We start from the raw sequence: 19,708 nt of genomic DNA, 5'->3' as shown, positions 1-19,708 counted from the left end.
AAATCATATAGTTGCTATAGACCATGAGGTGCAAAAGGAGACGTGGATGACATATACTGGTAAATTAGCTCACTTCTAGCTAGTTTGTTGGTTTTGCAGGATGAAAAACAAAATTTCAAGTTTCCAGGAGGAAAACTCTGTCACCTCCATATGATATCATATAACTCACCTTTGGCTGAAGGACTTTCCAGTTCTTCACACCCTATACAGGATTCAAATTCAGGTCTTTCCAACCAATCATTATAGGGAGCACAATTATGAAAAATTATGAACACTGGAAGGAGACATGACACATGGAGAGAGAGAGAGCGAGAGAGAGAGAGAGAGAGAGAGAGAGAGAGAAAAAAAAATCAGCTAATGCCTTTTATTCCTATATAAGTAGAGATGAGGCCATTTTAGCCCTATCAAACCTTTGGAGACTGAGTGGGCAGTTCAATCTCCACAGGTAGCCAATCAGAGATAGCTGGCCCATGACTATCACTAATTTAATTGGCACACAGTGAACAGATGGCTAACAAGTGCTGCCATCTTGTGGTCCCTAACACAATATTTTTATTGCCATGAAAACAGTGTAGGTTCGATGGTCGATTTTCTTGAGTTTACAGGATGAAAAACCTGTTGCCTGTGCTAGGGAATGACTAACTCGGGAACCGGTCAAAAAAATGCTTAGAAAATGTTCCTCTAATTGGTGAACACACCCGCCTTATGCAGCTTCTAAGCTTCCTTGGAAGTTGCATAAGGAGGGTGTGGGCAGGGACATAAGGATAAATACTTTGCATGGAGCATGGTTGGTGAGTGGAATGATGTTGCCTAGCAATGTGGTGAATGCAGATACTTTGAATGAATTGAAAGCATGGTTTGATGGGCTTTGTGTGTAACAGTGTGTGCCTCCAAGTGATCAGTCTTTTGACTTCATGGAGGTCTGATATTAATAATAACAATAATTAAGGAAATTAGTTGAGCAGACCAAAGGAAATTCCAAAAAAGCTCTTTTACTACATTTTAAACAAATGGATGCTTAGAAGGGTGCTATTGGATGAAGAGAGGGGATAATATGCAACATTTCTGCAACAGAAATTATAACGTTCTTAACTAGGCCATTTAATTTTAGTCTCAGCATTGGCAGTCTCTCAAGGAAACAGAAAGGGAACAAGATAGTTCCATTACATAAAAGATGCAATCCAAGAAGGTGTAATAAATTATACTTTTTTTTTTTTTTTAAATATATATACATCACTCCCATAAATGAGAAGTTGCCAAACCTATTGCAAATCTATGATGTATGTCTGGGAACAATTGGTTCTCGGAGATTAAGCTTAGTATTGAATAATCTGATTAAGGGTAGAATTCAGGAACATGTTGATAAGAATATGATACTCTATGGGAACAGCATAGCTTTGTGAAGGGAGAGAAGAAGTCTTGTATTTTTACAGTTTCATAAAAATAGACACATTAATTAAGGAAAATTTTCCCATCGTCTGAAGTTCAAAGCTGATTTCAATTATCACAAAACTACAGTTGTGTGATAATTGAAATCAGATTTTGCTTGTCTCTATGGAAAGAAAAATATAGTTTAAGAAATTTGGTTATCTAATAATCTTCTATTAGGAGAAATTTATATCTAATTCAATTCATTATATATGCAATTTTCATAAAAGATTTCATAAATAAAAGGCAGTCAAGGAAAAGAAGAAAGCATATTGAAAGTTCCTGGCAAGCAAATCAGCATGTATGTCAAGAGAATACAAACAAAAATGCAATAAAGTGAAGCAATATGTAAAATGAGCCAGGCAAAAGTCATGGTAGGAATTTGGTGAGAACAATGAAAATAAATATCAGAAAGGTGGCAAACCATTCTGGAGGTTATTAAAAAAATAAAAAAAATCTTAGAAATGGAGGAGAGAATACCGAGAAAAGAATTTTAAGATAAGGAGCACATGAAGATATAGCAATTGGTCAACATGACCTGTTAAACAAAAGATAAGTTTAGTAGCAAGGAAAGATTTCACTGTGTTTATTTTATTACCACTAGTTTTTAAGTTTGCACTATCGAAATTTTGATAACTTTTTGTATAACTGGTGTGGTCTTTTATTAGAATGTTATCATCTCTGCGTTGTATTCAATTGTATCGATCATATTCAACACAGTGGCCACTAGGTCTACCACATTATCACCCAGCCTACTACCATTAAAAGACTACATTATTCATAGCATAACTGAGGATTTTGTTGCTGGCTATGCACATGGCTTGTACGCATCCCATGGCTTTAAAATGTGGCAAGTGAGGAATGAGTGTTTATGTGTGAATGAAATGTAGGCAGTGAAAAGCACTGGGAGATATAAGTATTTCAATCTCAGGATTTGGCAATGGGAGAGATAGTGCTTCAGAAACAGGTGAATGCCAATTTGTGGATACCAGTAGTGTGTTAAAGGGTAAAGAGTATGTGAAAGATGTACACATGGATTTGACCTTGGACAGTGCAGGAGAGGGAGATGGTTTATCTGATGCCCATGATTACGTGTGTGTGAATATCAGTTGAAAGCAGGATATATGGAGAGGAAGAGAGAAACAAAACTGCTGAGAAATCAGATGGAAGACATAAGAATGAGTTAAGGAAGGTAAATCAAGAGATTAGGAGGCACTGGTGAGGTTGGATAGTGTGAGGAGAATGAAAATAGGTGTGAAAGAAAGTCATGAGAAGAGCAAGGGAGAGAGAAAGGCAAGAGAATGAGAGACAGGGAAAGAGAGAAAATTGGAGAAAGTCAAGAGAGCGTGGAAGCAAGGAACAGAGAGATGAGAGAAAGAAGGGAAAGTGTGAGAGAAAGAAGAGAGAGAGAGAGAGACAAGATGCAGAAAAAGTTAGGGATGCCAGCAAGAAAAGAATGAATCAAGAGTGGAGATTCAGAGATTTGGGGTACAGAGTTGACCGCTTGCTGGAGAGTGTAATGGAAATGAAGAAAAGTGAAAATGTATAGGAGATGGTAGTAATGGTATGACCGATCTGAGAGATAGCACAAATCATGTAGTGAGAGATTTAAGATTGATGTTAGGGATAGTGCAACAGAAATATGTCAGAGGGAAGCCAGTGAATGTGTTGCCCAGGTATAATATTGCAGAGTGGAGGAGAAGAGCAGCGATAACAAATGAGATGATTGCAAGCATGTGTAGGAAGAGTAGTCTGGAATATGTGGATGCATGGAGTACATTTGAATGTAGATATTTGGAGACTGTTGCTTTCTGGGCAAGTGAATGTATCAGGGCAGGAAAACTAAAATTACAAGGGTGAAAAATAACAGGGATGATCTTGTGGAAATAGTGGCTTAAAAAATGAGAGGGTGTATGCCCTATTGCATAAGTAGGTATAGAAGCAGGCTATTGAGAGTATATGATGTGAGATAGGCATTTATAAGACAAGACATTTATAGTAGCAACATTTGTTGCTATAGACCAGTAAATATAGGTGATGAGCAACAAATGTTTAGGCAAATTAAATTGGCAAGTGATCAATATGGGGGACTTCAACCATAGTAACATAAATTGGGTGGAGGAGGCAGCCTGCAGTACTAAGGGAACTGATTTTTTTTTTTTTATTTTGGATCTAGAATTGTCTTAGACAGTATATAGTGGAGGGAGCACAAGGATCAAGAATTTTTATGATTGGGTCATAGCATCAGAGGATCTGGCTGTGACTGAGATGTCCTACTTCTCTCAACTGGTGAGAGTGACCATGTAGTGCTAACTGAAGGAAGAATAGAAATGCAGCTGTATCAAGAGAGAAGGAATTTACGTGGAATTATAAGAAGGCATGCAACTATCATAGAAACCAGCAGCACAATGGATGAAAGAAGTTAATCATAAAATTATTTGCAAATAACAGCTTCAAAAGAAAAATCTCTTTATTTCATATTATGAGTGATGAAAAAGTAATTTCTGTAACACTAATTATTATATAAACATTCAAAACTCATTCTGCATTTGTAATAATGTATTTTGTAATTAATTTAAGTTCTCATTTGAACTGTTCATCTGGTATAAAGAATATAAAATTCAGTAACAGACACTTAATAAAGGCATGTTAAATTTTTGGTCTGTAGACCAAAAAATTTAACATTTGCCCACTACAGAAGTGACTGTGCATGTTATGTTGAAATTACAGTAGAAAAATGCAACTAGTACAGATTACATTTTACTTGTATTTTTTTTTTTTTTTAAATTAGAAATGGAATATATCTTGAATAGCAGAAGATCGCAGAGAATATAAACAGAAAGAAAGCAGAAGCAGTTCTCATATTTTATATGGACTGCTGCTTTATTCCCTGTAGAAAAGGGCATTTTTTTTTTTTTTTCCATTTGACTTATTTGACTTCTAGAACATGGTCTTCCTCTGGGTCATCTTGCTCCCAATCCTGGCATCAAATACCTGTTTTGCTAAAGTTTCTTTCCCTATTTTGTTTCTGTTTCCTATACTATCTGAAATTAGCTCTGTTCACACATTCCTGATTTTTAACAATGTCATGTTCCTTGCTAATAACTTTATTTTTAATATGATTCAGCCACTTATGCCATCCAACCAAAATAGTTGAAATGTTTTCACTTGTTCTATAGATTCCCAAATTCAGAATCCAGCTGATGTTTTCAATGTTTCTGACTATTTAATTATCTTTTTATTGCTGATTTTCATAACACATTTGTCATAGAAGTTATTCAATTTAGTTAAAGAATTCTGCAGACTTGAAATAAATTTATATTTAGATGTGTAATATTATTGGCATAAAGACCTGAGATTAACATATCCAATTTTGATATCCAGTTTATGTCACTTTTTTTTCATAATGTGAAGCATAATGTGCACTCTTATCACAAACCAAATTATACATCAAAACATATATCTTTCTGTACCTCATTCAATTCTAACTTACAACTAAAAACAGACCATGTATTGTTTGCAATTTCCACTTACACCATATAGCTATATATTTCAAACAGCTTTTCTCTTGGCACCTTTTCATATGCCTTTTCCAGATATATAAAACAAATATAGGTCCTTGCTATAATCTCAGATTTCTTAACTATTTGGCTTCAAGTGAAAAATCTAATTCTGACATTTTCTATTTAGTCTGAGCAGTTTCCCCACAACAATTTTTCAGAGCTTCTTCTTGAGTATGCTGGCATAAATCTTACCTCAAACACTTAGTAGGGAAATTCATTTGCATTCTCACATTCAGCTTTATTTCTTTTAATAGACTGATACTAGTAAGAGCCCTACTTTTGATCCAACCTCAGACTAGGTCTTCTCAATCATGCAGTGTAGTCACTGTGAAACTTTTATTCTCCATATTTGAGCATTTCTGGTCAAATTACCTACTCAAGCTGCCTTTACATATTTCAAGTTTCGATGGTTTTCCAAATAAAATATGGATATGTACTCCTAATTGCATCCCACTTGAATAATTTGTACCATTTTGTCACTGCTTGTTTCATTTAACAGTCTGCAATTACACCAGACATCCAAAATATCTTCAGTTTTCACACCACTTTTATCATCTTAGATTCTTTTTAGTTTTTTCAACAGTCTCTATAACATACTGCCAATTTCCTGATTTCTCTAACATTGTCACCTTCCTAATAGCGATCTTCTATACTTTTTACCAAATTCTTCCTGTGACTTTTGTTTAGTTACTTTTATACTTTGTTTTCTTACATTTTCTATGTATTCTCTCAGAGCATAAGCTAACTAACTTGCTGTGAACTTTCAATATGTTTTCTTCTCTTTGTAAATCCACCATGAAGATCTAATTTTTCTATTTCTGCAGACAACTTTACCATGTGTTGCCAGCTAAATCAATGTTTTCTTCAGAGTCTGCCAATGAGTCTCTAAGGGTGTGGTTATTGTTTTCAAACTCTTTCATTTTTTGTCTTAATTTTCACTTGTATATTTCTTTCCACAGTTCACTTCTGTAAGCTGCTCACAACTTTGTTTCTTTTAAAAATTTTCTTATACATTTTTCTTTTCAGGCAAGTGTAGCTTTGTGAAAATGGCATTTGCTTCATAGTGTTAGACTGCCCAAAGAAAGAATGCTCTAAGTTCAATTCTAGTTGCCAAAGATAAACTTTTTCTAAGCATTTCTTCAACCATGAGTTAGTTTATCTGTGGCATGAGTTTTTTTATTCTCCTGAAAACTCGAGTTTTGCATCCCATAAACAAGAAAAAAAAATCGAACATAGAACCCATACTATTTCAAACAATAATATACTACATTAGGGTTAGGGACCAAGAGATGGCAGCAGTTGTTTGCTATACTCTCTCCACCATATGCTGTTTAAGATCATGAAAGTTTGGACCAGTTATCCGTGATCTCTGATTGGCTACAGGAAGACTGCCCATGAGTCTCCAAGAGTTAGATAAAGCTAAAACAATATCACCTATTCCTTTTGGTGGATAAATGGAGTTAGTAGATTCTTTTCAATACGATATTCAATTTCATCCTGCAGAAAACTAAATAGTGAACAGTTACTATTTTAAATTTCCTATATAGTCTTGTGTCCTTCACTAGTGTGAAGGTATTACTATTAATAATAGTCAATGAGATTTCTTATTTCTTGTATGTGTTCTTCCTTGTGAACTTGTGCACTTTTTATGTGGGAACATGATTTCAGTGATGACTAGTCCATGTACCAGTAGGTGTTGACCATTAGTATAAGCTTTACTCTTTTTTCTACATAAAAAATTGTATCAATTTCCTACTTTGCATTTCGATCTGCAATAAGGACCAACTTTTTCTTTATGTCAGTAATAATTCCTCTGCTTCCTTCTGTGGGGAACCATATTTACAAATGTTTCATTGTCCAATTCCCAATTTCGATGTTTATCCACTCTACTTGACACTACTGCCACTCTTCAAGATTATGTGTTTAGTGTTGCATACTATAACTATTCTTTCCTTTCTATGGTCATTCCTACCTAAATGTAACCTTGTGTTGGTTATTTAGTAGAATTTCATCTGTTTTTGTCTTCTTTGTTTCAGTAATGCCAATTGCGTTAATGTAATACTTCTTCCATTCTTCTGCCAGTTCCACTTCTTGCCCACTAATACTTTATAAAGTTATGGTGCCTCTCATGAATTCTGCTGATGGTGGGTTGGAGTTTCTTCCGGTAGCTGGCTGTTTTCCCAAAAAAGAACAGCAAAAGACCTTGTTTAACCAGGTGACATCCCAGCTGGCATGATATTTCATCTGTTATACCATCATTGTCTTTTGGTTTAAGCCAATACAAAATATAACTTGGCCAACTAAATGCTTGTCAACTAGTTGCCAGGACATCCTCATTTGTTTAGTATGCAGGCATATACCTACTAACAGTGATGCATCACAAGAATGAAGAACTGGGCATTATGTTAGAAGCTGTCTGGTAAACAACTATGTAGAGATCTTCTCCCAGTTATGATCCTTAAGCAACCTCACATTTTCTAAAAGGATAAACTCAGAACTGAAACTGAAAAACTATGTTTTTTTTGTTGTTGATTTTTTAAAACAATTCTTAAGATAAATTAATAACTCTTTTCAAAGAAAAGAATAAAGAAATTCCATCACTATTTTTTGAAGCTGATATCTCCTTGTTTCATTCTACAATATCAAATTGCTTAGGAGGACTTATCATGAAACAAAATCTCAAACTAGGTAAGACTAGATGATTTTTATTTTAATTTTTTTAAATCATCATCATTGTAAGACAATTCCTCTCACTATAACAAATTCCTTCTTCTAAGCATTCCTTTTTTTAAGCTTTTCTTATTATTTTCTCACATCTTTTTTTTTCCAATCAATTGAAGCAGATCCTTAAATAAAGTAAACTAGCTGATCAAAAATATCTGAACATCTTTGTAATAGTAGACATGGCTATACACATCCCAACCATGGCTCACACAGGTGAGCCATGGTTAGGATGGAACACAGTGTCTCGAAATCATCATAGATAAACATTAGCAATAAACAGGACCGTACTGAAGAGTTCAGTGATTTTTGATGTGGCATTATCATAAATGCCACCTTTGCAACAACTCACTGCTGCAGCTGCTCTGATCAACTGTGAGTGATGTTACTGCAAAGTGGAAATGCCTAGTAGCAGTAACAGCACAATCGTTACCTGGTAGGTGACATAAAATCAGTGACCAATGAGTGCTGAAGAGCACTCTCCAACCAGCAGACTGTAGGTCTGAATTAGACAGTGTGTGAAATGAATGTGTAGAAAAGTATTTAGGTGGTATATGACTTCCATCACCTAGTGTGAGACCACCACTTTGCTTATCACAGAATTTTTTTATTATTTTTTTCTTCTCTTGAGCCTCAATTTAAGTGCCTTGAGGGGGAAAAAAAGTTCCACATTTGGTCTGCACAACAAGGTTTCTGCATTATCTAACTGTTTTGAATGTTTATGTGTAGACTACAGCCTACAGACTGTGATCAACAAGAACATTCATAAAGAAATGAAATTTATCATAATTTTTATCTAATACAGAAAGCATCTTTAGATATTTATATTTTTTGACAGTATATATATATTATACCACATGAAAATCCTATATTAAATAGAAGTGATTTGAAATAGTAGAGAATAATATCCTTCCTCAAAAAGCTTACTCACTACATCAAATGACTAGTATGGTACACTATATACTGAAATATATTTGTCAAGGATAATAAATGAGTGAAATCTCATTCTGATGTATACACCAAATAATAGAAATTACTTACAGAAAATAACATGAATGGTCCTGTCTGTCTCCAGTAGCGTCTAATAGCTTCTCTAATATCAGATGGTTGAATGCATTGTGAACCTGGGTATTCCTGAGCGACATGGCTTTCACTCTAATGAAAACAATTACATTTAAAATAATTCTCACACATGTAACATATTATTAATGTGTATCACTAAAAAACTTTCTTATTTTAATATGTGAAGCACCAACTAAAGCAATGAAAGAAGATTAATTCACTCAAAATTACCTTTCTTCTTTTCTTTGGAGGTCTAGGTTTTGATACAGCTACTGCAGTAGAGGGAAAATGAGACCCAGCAGCCTGGGAAACTGGAGATGCTGGAGGTGATGTTGTCATCTGCAAAGAAACTTTCATCAGAAAAATGTCATATGTGTGTGTTAATCATTCATGTAAATTTTTTTCTTAAAGAACACTTTTTCTTAATAATTATATTAAGTTTTAAAATTACTTTATCTTATAACACACAATTATCTTTCATTTTAGTAATAGTTACATATATGGTATATCAGTTTAATATATAATTCTTAACCATTTTTGATTTGCTTCTCACCCCTTTTAGTACCTAAACATCACTTTCAGTCTAATTATAAACTACTAGTAATCAAGCATTACTGTTTGAAAATAAAAAGAATATAATGAAGACATATTTGGAGATAAATGGGAGGGGGGGGGAATCTATATAACATAAGCATACGGTACCTTTGAACTCTATTAGACTGAATAACATGAATCAAGGTCCACAGTTCTAAAAATCAAGTATTTTTTTTTTTTCAGCTGATTTTTATTTTTATTTTAATTTTATATGAACCTCACACACAAGATTCAAAACCTATAACAAAATAGTGTCACATGTGTGCAAGTGATCAGGAGAAAGAAAGAAAGATGTTCCAGCACCCATGGACTGAACAGGAAGAATGAGAGGTTGGTTTGATAAGACTGATCCTGAACTACATACTGATAGTGGCTAGCAGATGCATGCATAAACATGTTTAGAGGAAATTGAAGGAATGATTATGGCAAATTCCGTGAAGCAGCACCCATGAAAATACATACAGCAACAGATATATCTAGAATAAACAGATCATCTAGAATTCTTTCTCTTCATGCTTACACGGTGATCAGAATATATTATGAAACTTATGGATACAACTACCGTGTTAGAGTAAAACTTTAGTTTAATATAAACCAAAATATGCATTCGACATTTCGACCTTCACATTAAGGTGATCTTCTGGAGAATACGTATATATACAAAGAAACAAGAAGCTGCACTACAATCTACATGGCATGCTACAGTTACTGATCAGCCATTAAAACTATTTACCTGACCTCTGGTGCTAAAAGTCTGTCACCTCTTGACCGTCAGACGCTGTTAAAAAACTAATACCTCTTTATGCCCGTTCTCCCAGAATATATTGTTCCCAAGGTACACAAACATAACATTCTGCTTCGGCCGATAGTTGAGGGAATAGACAGCCCTAATTTTCACCTAGCCAAGAAATTAGCATCAACACTCAAGGAGTTGGTAGGTCATTCCCCCTGCTATATAAAGAACACACAGCACTTCATAAACAAAATTAAAAACATAACACTCAGCAAAAATGATTTATTAGTCAGTTTTGACGTTTCTGCCCTTTTCACAAATATCCCAATCAATGACACAATTCTTCGTCTACAGAACAAATTTCCACCCGATGTTAAGATCTTTTTGTACACATACTACGTTCCAGTTACTTCTTGTGGCAGAATAAATTTTCCTACAAAAAGAAGGTACAGCCATGGGCTCACCACTATCCCCCCCAATTGCTAATTTTTATATGGAAACTTTTGTGCAACGTGCTCTTGATTCCTTTACTCTAAAACCTAGTTTGGCTTAGCTACGTTGATGTGTTCATTATCTGGCCACACGGCCACCAAACGTTAAACACATTCCTTAGCCACCTGAACGAACAACATGAGCGCATACAATTTACTATTGAAATTGAAAATCAGAACTCGCTCCCATTCCTGGATACACTAGTCACACATCTTCCCTTGGGCAGTCTATCCTTCACTGTTTACTGTAAGCCTACACACACCGGCCAATATATACATGCTAACTGATATCGCCACCACAAAAATTTGGAGTCATCAACACCCTCATAAACAGAGCTATAACAATTTGCTCCAATGAACAAGCTCTTACACAAGAATTAAAAATTATTAGCAATACATTTATAAATAACAGCTGTAGCAAAAATACTAGTAATAAAATTCTTCATAAAACTTCATCAAAAATATAGATTACAGTAAAACCATAACACTCAAATATATTAAAGGGTTATCAGAAAAAATTAATAGAATCCTACATCATTATAAGCTTAATGCCACTTTTAAACCACCTTTAAAATTAAAAAACATATTCAACACCTCTAAAGATCCTCTACCCCCACTGGCACACCCTGGAGTTTACTGCACCTGTAAATTACCTTATATTGGGGAAACTGAACATACAATCCCTATCCATAAAAAAAGAACACAAATGACACATTAAATATGATAATTTTGGTGAAGAAGGCCTCTCAGATCATGCTCTTAACACCCTACATTGAATTGATTGGAAAAGTACTTGTTCTTTGCATCATACAAAAACTTGGTATGAATGGAAATTTAAAGAAGCCCGTGAAATTATGATTAATCACCTAGATTGTAGTGCGGCTTGTTTCTTTGTATATATATGTATACTCCAGAAGATGACCTTAATGTGAAGGTCGAAACGTCGAGTGTATATTTCGGTTTATATTAAACTAAAGTTTTACTCTAACACGGTAATTGTATCCATAAGTTTCATAACATAGATTATCTAGAAAGTGATCAGAGCGAATCTGTGAGAATGTAATTCTTAAACGGGCAACTCTCTTTAAAATACCATCAAGTAGTCTAATGATTGGTAGAGTTGAGATTTACACTGTGAGAAGTGTCATGAACAAAAGATGATACTAAGTTTTTTTGAGGATGAGAGGCCTATGGATATATTGTGTTTGTGTTAAGAAAGACTAGAGTCAACCCTGGTAGGCTCCAGTGTGGATAATGAGATGATAGTTTGAATGCAGACTTTTAGCTCCCCCTTTTTTTTTTAGAGATAGGTTGGATATAGGCTTTCTTCTATGTTGTTGGGCAGTTACCAACTGAGTACAACAGCTAACAGGTGAAACATGATGGATGGTAATTCTGGTAGGAGAACAAATTTTGAGCAAAACTGTTGAGACCATCTGGACCAGAAGACTTACTGCTATCTAGGCTTTGCCACAGTCGTCTATGGAAGAGTTGAAAGAGATTGATACAAGAAGTAAACATTATCTTTGGATGATGCTACCATGGTGCCATCTAGATGTGAGAACAGAACTGGCACCCAACAGGCTTAGTGAGAGACTAAAAGCGCAATTCGGATTTAAAAAATAAAAAAGATATGAGCTATAGTGTAGGCTGAGAATGAAGCTGGAGTTCTGATTTGAACTATATGAAACATGGTGAATGTTTATCACAGACTGCACTACCTGGTAGACCTCCAAGCTGGTGAAAAGTTGACTGCCAACGATTCCCTTATTTTACATAGAACAGGTGAGGGCAAGCAGTGGTCAGCAGTGTTTGATGGCAGATTTTTTCTACCTCCCCAGAATTAGCTGAATGTATGCTTCCTTGCATGATGTGAGACAGATGCCAGATGAGTATATGAATGCAGAAATGATGTATGTGAAAGGTGTTAGATCCAAGACATAAACGTTCAAATGTCTTGCTCTTGCGTAGGCCAGAAGGGTAACAAGTGTAGTAAGAAAAGCAAAAAAGGATTACGAAAGAACATTGGCCATGCAGGCTAAAGAGAATCCTAAACAGTTTTTTTAATATGTTGCAAGTAAAAGGAAAAATGTATATGGCAGAATGATTTTAAAGAATGCCGATGGTAGGGAGGTAACTGAATCAGTTGATATAGTTACTGAGTGAGCAATTTGCAAGAATATATCATCCAGGTGGTGACATTGCAGAAATGAATGAACCAGTAGATTATATGGGAATTGTGGTGAATGAAGTGGAGGTGAGTAGTCTATTGCATAACCTCAATGTCAATACATCTGTGGGATTGGATGGTATACCAGCTCGTGTTGTATGAGAAGTGGCTAAAGAATTGTCATTACCCTTGACCATTTTGTTTAATTTTGAGTCTCGGGTCTGGGTTAGTCCCGAGGGGGTAGAAAGAGGGAAAAATAGTTCCACTGCATAAAGGTGGTTCCAAGACTGCTGTTGTAAATTACCGACTGATTAGCATATCAGGAATCATTGCCAAGGTCTTAGAGAAATTAGTCAAGAAAAGAATACAGGATTGGATAGATGAAAATGGGATATTGTATGGGGGACAACATGGTTTTGTGAAGGGTAGATCATACCTCAGTAACTTGCTCACGTTTTATAACACAGTGACGGCTGAACTGGATAAAGGTAATGGGTTTACAGTGATTCTACTGGACCTTGCCAAGGCCTTTGGCAGGATACCACATAGAACCCTAATCAGTAAACTGGAGCAGATGGAGAGGATAGGAGGGTGGTTGATGAAGAGATACCAGAGAGTGGTTTATTCAGGAGTTGAGTCTAAAAGACGGCTTGTGACTACTAGTGTGCCACAGGGCTCTGTTCTTGGACCACTACTTTTCAATTTGTTCATCAATGATATAGGAAAGGATTTGAGAGGAAGTGTTCACTTGTTTGCTGATGATGCAAAGTTGGGTAGAGCAATTGTGAATGCACAGGATGTCAAAATTTTACAGGATGATTTGGATAGTTTGGAGGTCTGGGCTAGGAAAAATGGATGTCAATTTAATGTGGCAAAGTGTAAGGTTATGCATTTTGGGGTGAAAAGAATAGCAGCAGTATATCACATTGGTGGAACCGCACTCCAGGAGATTGATGAGGCCAGGAATTTGGGAGTGTTGGTGGATAGGGAATTGAAGTTTAGGAGCCACATTGCAAAAGTGGCTACATCAGCTCATCAAATCACTTGGCTTCTGAAAAATACTTTAACATGCAGAGACAAACAAGTTATTGTTCCTCTGTATCGAGACTTGATAAGACCCCATCTAGACCACTGTGCCCAGTTATGGGCGCCAGGGTTTCTTTGTGATGGGTAAGAAGTGGAGAGGATCCAGAGATGATTGACCAAGATGATAGCAGGTCTGTGGAATGAACTTTATGAGAATAGGTTGAAGATTTGTGGGTTGCAAAAATTGGTCGATAGGTGGAAAAGGGGTGATATGATTGAGACATTCAAATTACTGAAGGGTTTCTATAAGATTAATCCAGAAGATATTTTTGAAAATAGGACTGGTGGTGGGAGGACTAGGGGCCATGCATGGAAGCTGAGCAAGAATGTGGTTAACAAGGGTGTTAGAGCTAGGTTTTTTATTTGGAGAGTGGTGAATGAGTGGAATAAGCTGCCAGAGTCTGTTATGGGTGCTACGACCGTGAATGAGTTCAAGGCAAGGTATGATAGATACTGTGTGAATGTCGAATAGTTGTTCTTGACATGATGTTAGGGCCTTCCTCGATGAATCTGTCGACTCCTTGGAGTTGCCCAGAATAATAATAATGATAATAATAATTAACAAATCACAGGGCAACTGTCATTTGTATAAGAGGTGTATAAGTCGTATTTGCATAAGAGTTTTCTGCATTTACTTTTTTTTTTGCCTTTCTTCTTTCAATGTTTGATATGGATCTTTTCAAAGTGTCAAATTGTTGAATTCTTAATTACATGCTGAGACTGAAGCTGGAGATCTTGTCATAATTCATTTGTAATGTGCTGAATTATTTTTCTTGAGCATTATTGTAAAGTTAGGCACTTCAAATTCAGACTAGGTTAAGTTAGGTTGATATTATGACTGAAGCTAGCAAGGCTAGTAAGGTTAGTGTCCTAGGTTCGATTCCTGTTGGGAACGTGAGGAGCTGAAGGATCTTCCTCAGCCATAGCCAAGTTAGCTGATCTTGGGCATGGACAGCAGGATTTTTCCCCCAGTTTATTTGGAGTTTTTCATCCCACAAAGCAGGCAAACCAGCCTTGAGAACTCAAGAACTCAACACATACACCAGGGCATAGGGCTGACCACCTTATCTTGTGAACGGTTTCAGGTCTGATGATTAATAAACTTACGACACCGCAAGGTAAAAGAGGGAAAGGAAGATGAGATTATGAATTTTCACCAGAAGTTTGCCTATTTTGAGGGGTAAAAAAAATGCCTAAATTTCCAGAAAGGGAAACCCTGTCATGTCAGTAACAAAACCAGTTAACTCACCATTACTCGACAGATCCTTATAGTGGTTCTTTGCATTCTGGATGAGATTCAAACCAGGGTCTTTCCAACTGGAAGCAAATCATGATGTCCTTTGCAATTCAACTATGGAGGTTGCAAACCCCTGCAGCTTGCAAAATTGTGAACTACTCTAACTGAAAAAAGATTCAATAAGAATTGATTCGAACTGTGGATTAATTGTTGAAAGTTTACTGATTCAGTTCAGTGCATATGTACACCGATTTTATTCTAATCAGAAGAGATCAAGATGGTGACGTCTGATAAAAAGATCAATGTGCTTTATGGTATGCAACACTTTAGCCAGAACAACAGTAATTCAGAAAAATCTATTAAGCTTTGATGATATAGTAGATCAGCCAAGGACCACTCTTACTAATATTCCAATTTTTTAAATTAATTTAATAATACTTTAAATTTGCCTTGAAACTATTAGTCTACTAGCTTGTGCATAAAATAATATTGTAAAATTCAAATTATTTATTATTTTAAGAAACTGAAATATGTATACTTGCATATAATCAACTAACCTCTCACTACCAAGAAGTCATAATCATAACCCCATATGCATAATGCTATTCTAAAGAAAATCAAACTATCCACTATAACAAACTCTGGGGGTTCCAACAAGTGGGAGTTAACTTTATCTCCTCCCCCTCTTAACCTTAAATGAAAGTCAACTACATCATTATGAAGCTAGAAGCGAATGTCATAGAAATAAGCTGCTGGCTTCTGTTCTGAATCAAGATTTTGTAACATTATTTATTACATGCAGATATTTTTAAACCAAATTGCTAAAAGTTACCTAACTTAGAAAGTTTAATGATTCAGAGTTTTGCACACGTGTATACACATCCACCTCCTCAAGTCAGATGTACACCTCAATGCGGTGAGGAGGTGAATGCAGACCATAGCTGGTGATACTGTTTGGAGAGCTACAAGTTTTTCCTTGTAGGACCTCCCATAGCAGATAAGCAGTGATTTCTAAGGCCCACATACATCACAAACACAGAAGAAGGCAATGACAAACCAATTCTGTATAATTTTGCCAAGAATATCTTATAAACGAAGGCTTAAGTTATTGAGATATGGTTTGGATGATGAGATACCCAGGTCAGAAGATATGAAATGGGTATTGGAGAAGAGAACTTTCAATGAAATTATTATTATTATTTACAGCATCCCCATGAAGTCTGGAGGCTCATCGCAGGAGACCCAAATCAACTACCACACACACAAATCCTATCGTACCCCTCCTTGAATCCATTCACTGTAAGGGAACTAACCAATTCTGGCAATCCATTCCACTATCTCACCAGTCTCCATGCAAAAAATCTGGTCTGCACATCCCTATTAACCACACTCTTACACAATTAACCATACTCTTACACAATTGTTCTTTGACAAATAGTCAGAGAACAAGAGGTCACGGATGGCCCCTAGTTCTCCATTTGTCATATATTGAAAAATTTCACTTGCATCAATTTTATAAAATCCTTTTAATAAAAGTTTATATCACATCCCTTCCTGTCTGACTATCAACTAAACTTTGTAACCTACAAAGTCTTCTACAGACCTGTCACCATCTTGGTCACTTGTCTCTGAATCTTTTCGACCACCTCCTGGTCCCCCCAAGAAACCAAATCTGTGCACAGTAGTCAGGATGTAAGTGAACCATAGCCTTATAAAGAGGTATAATATCTTTATTATCTTTACTTGTTAGCGTGTTTTTCAACATCCAAGTAATTCATTCAGCTATTTTACTAACTTTTGTAATATGCCCTCTGAACTATGAAAAAAAAACTTTGGAAAGTTCATCTTCTGATAATTTCAGAAGATGATGATGCCTCCACTTTACTGATTTACATAAAATAGAGACATGGAATGAAAGAAGTATGTGCCAAGAAAAACTAGTAAAGAAAGAAATGAGAACTCAAAATTTTAGTAATTAGTGACTCAGATGGACAGGAATAGGGTACTGATGACTTCAGTTATTACTCTGCACATGAAAGTTTTAGAAGAAATAAAGGACATTGACAGTTAGAAGAGAATATGGAAAATACATTTCAGATTACAACCCATTATTTGACAGAATAATCCTAATTGGAATAAATGGATACCCAGTGAATGACACACTCAAAGATTAGTACCCACTACAGATGCAAGTAAAGATAAGGCAGAAGAATTTTATAGCAAACTGTAACAAGGAATGTACAGTACTGATAATGTAGATTTTCCATTGATATTAGATGATTGGAATGCAACAGGTTGGAGAAAAATAAGAACTAGGCACTACTGGAAAATCTGATTTAAGATTGAGGAATGAAACAGGAAAAAGATGTCGAAGTTTTATGAAAAAAAATTTCTTTATTACAAATGCTTACTTTCAATAAAATAAAAAAAAGGTTGTATACGTGGACTTCACCTAATGGCGCATAAAGAAATCAGATAACGAAGAGAATTAGAAGAACTGTGGAAAGAAACTAACTAAATCTATAGTAATAGAATGAATAAAAAAGAATCTAAATAAATTACCAAGAAAGAAACGTTGTAAATGGCTGTCAGAAGAAGCTATTTAAATAGCAAGAGAAAGAAGAAAAATGAAACTTCAGAGAAATGAAGAAAGGATTAGACAACTGATGCAGATTTCCAGAGACAGATTATCAAGATAAAGAAAAACATCTAAATAAATAGTGCAACAGGTAGAACAAGAGATCTGTTTAGAAAAAGAAATGAAATTACAGGGAAGTTTATCCTTAGATAAGGAGAAGTAAAAAAGTAATTCAGGAAAAAATTTGGCTGTAGAGAAAGAAGTGAAAAAAAAAAAAAAAAAAAGGAAAGAAAAGAAAAGATGAAAAGAGTATGTACAGCATTTGTACAAGAAAGATATTAATATTGAAGGAGAGAATTTGTTGAGGAATGAATGATAATGAAAAGTGAAGTGATTTCAGCAATGGAACAGCTGCCAAAAGGAAAAGTTCCTGGAACTGATGGAGCATCAAAATGGAATTATTGAGAACAGCTGGGGACGTAATGAATATATTAACTGAAATTTGTCACAAAATATGCTGGCCTAGAGATCGCGAAAATATCAATATTCATCCCAATTCCAAAAAACCCCAGAGATTGCGAGAATTACAGAACCATTGTTTTAATTTGATATTAAAACAGAACCATAATTTAATTTTAATCAGTGATCCTAACAACACTGGAACTATATGTGAATAGAGAAATGCCAGAAAACAGGCAGGCTTTAGGAGACAGAGGAACTAGAGATCAGACAGTAAACATGAGATAGATAATGAAAGAACAAGAGAATTTCAGAAGGAAGTATTCATCTGTTTTACTGATTATAAAACAGCTTCTGATTGTGTGGATCACAACAGATTGTGGAACATGATGAGATCAATGGGAATATATGAGCATCTAATTCTCTTAGAGAGCTGTATAACAACCAAGAAGCTTCAGTTAAAAACAGTCTTTGGAGAAACAGATGATATCAATTCCATGTATCAAGGAGTATCATAACACATCGCTAAAATTCTCAAGCCTCTCAAATCTTCTTATGGCATTATGCCTTGTAATGCATAATTTGTTTCTTGGCTAAAAATCAAATTTCTGTTATTAGATTTTCCATATGTTTACCAGCTTCCCTGCTGTTGTGATTTACCATATTCTGGACAATCTGAAAGACATGCCTTTGCTCATTCATAAAGAATACGAAATATATATCAAATTCCACCTCCTATAAACATAGGAACCTCACTAAAGCATACATCTGTTATGAAACAGCTTTACAAAGAAAGCTGTAAAGCATTATTAAATTGTCCTACCCAGAAAGAGGTCTGATGACATCTCCCATATGGTAAAAAATACTCCTCCAATCTGTCTGTCTGCTCAACTTTTTTCTTTTTTTTTTGATTAGGCATTAACTGCTTGTTGATATCAAACTTCAGTCTCAATTTGTTTTTCTGTTTTCTTTTTATACTATTCTGTTCCATTTTTAAATTGAAGATACTTATGATATGGGAAAAATTTCTATATTAGTAAATGATTAATTTATTAGTATAAAGTTACCAATATTAATAATCCATGTAAGTTACTCATGTTTCTGTTTTTTAAATGGATTACAGCAGTTGTATATTACAACATTAAGTATGTAAGCAAATATTAAAACATTAAGTATAAAGATCTCATAGTCACCTGAGAAGGAGAATCAGGTCTACTTGATGTATATGAGCGCTGGGTAAAAAATGATGTCTGAATGCTTGGATACTCAGGGTTACACAATATTGGTGGTTGCATTCTATCTAGGATATCGTCTTTTGTATCTTGTCTAACCATCAGTGCCAGATCCACAATCTTTGATGGGAGAAGGAAAAAAAAAAAGTACTAATCATAGAAACTGATACTAAACAAAAGAATGACTAGTAATTTAATATTACTTACTAAATATCAATATGACAAAAAAATGATACAAAAATAGCAACTGCTATTAATCTGACAGTTTAAATACAGGTTATAATTTAGTTCCAGCAATATTAGGTTTGAGGCAATTTCATGAGAAGTCAGTTTGTGTAAATTAGGTAATTTTTA

General features: G+C 35.1%; 1 protein-coding gene across 1 annotated transcript in view; it reads right to left on the bottom strand.

Moving 5' to 3' along the window:
- Positions 1–19,708, bottom strand: part of LOC150100966 (transcription initiation protein SPT3 homolog) — a 143,438-nt gene that overhangs the window by 8,897 nt on the left and 114,833 nt on the right. The window contains exons 9-11 of the mRNA XM_090401735.1: positions 19,316–19,474; positions 9,006–9,113; positions 8,754–8,867 (exon numbers count right to left, since the gene is read on the bottom strand). Of these exons, the coding sequence (XP_090257861.1) occupies positions 8,754–8,867; positions 9,006–9,113; positions 19,316–19,474 (381 nt within the window). The remainder of the gene's footprint in view (positions 1–8,753; positions 8,868–9,005; positions 9,114–19,315; positions 19,475–19,708) is intronic.

The sequence above is a fragment of the Typopeltis vanoorti genome, chromosome 12 (genome assembly GCF_054136105.1).
Source record: "Typopeltis vanoorti isolate ZY-2024b chromosome 12, IOZ_Tvanoo_1.0, whole genome shotgun sequence".
Lineage (NCBI taxonomy): Eukaryota > Metazoa > Arthropoda > Arachnida > Uropygi > Thelyphonidae > Typopeltis > Typopeltis vanoorti.
The sequence above is the reverse complement of the archived record's forward strand: the minus strand, read 5'-3'. Positions and strand labels throughout refer to the sequence as shown.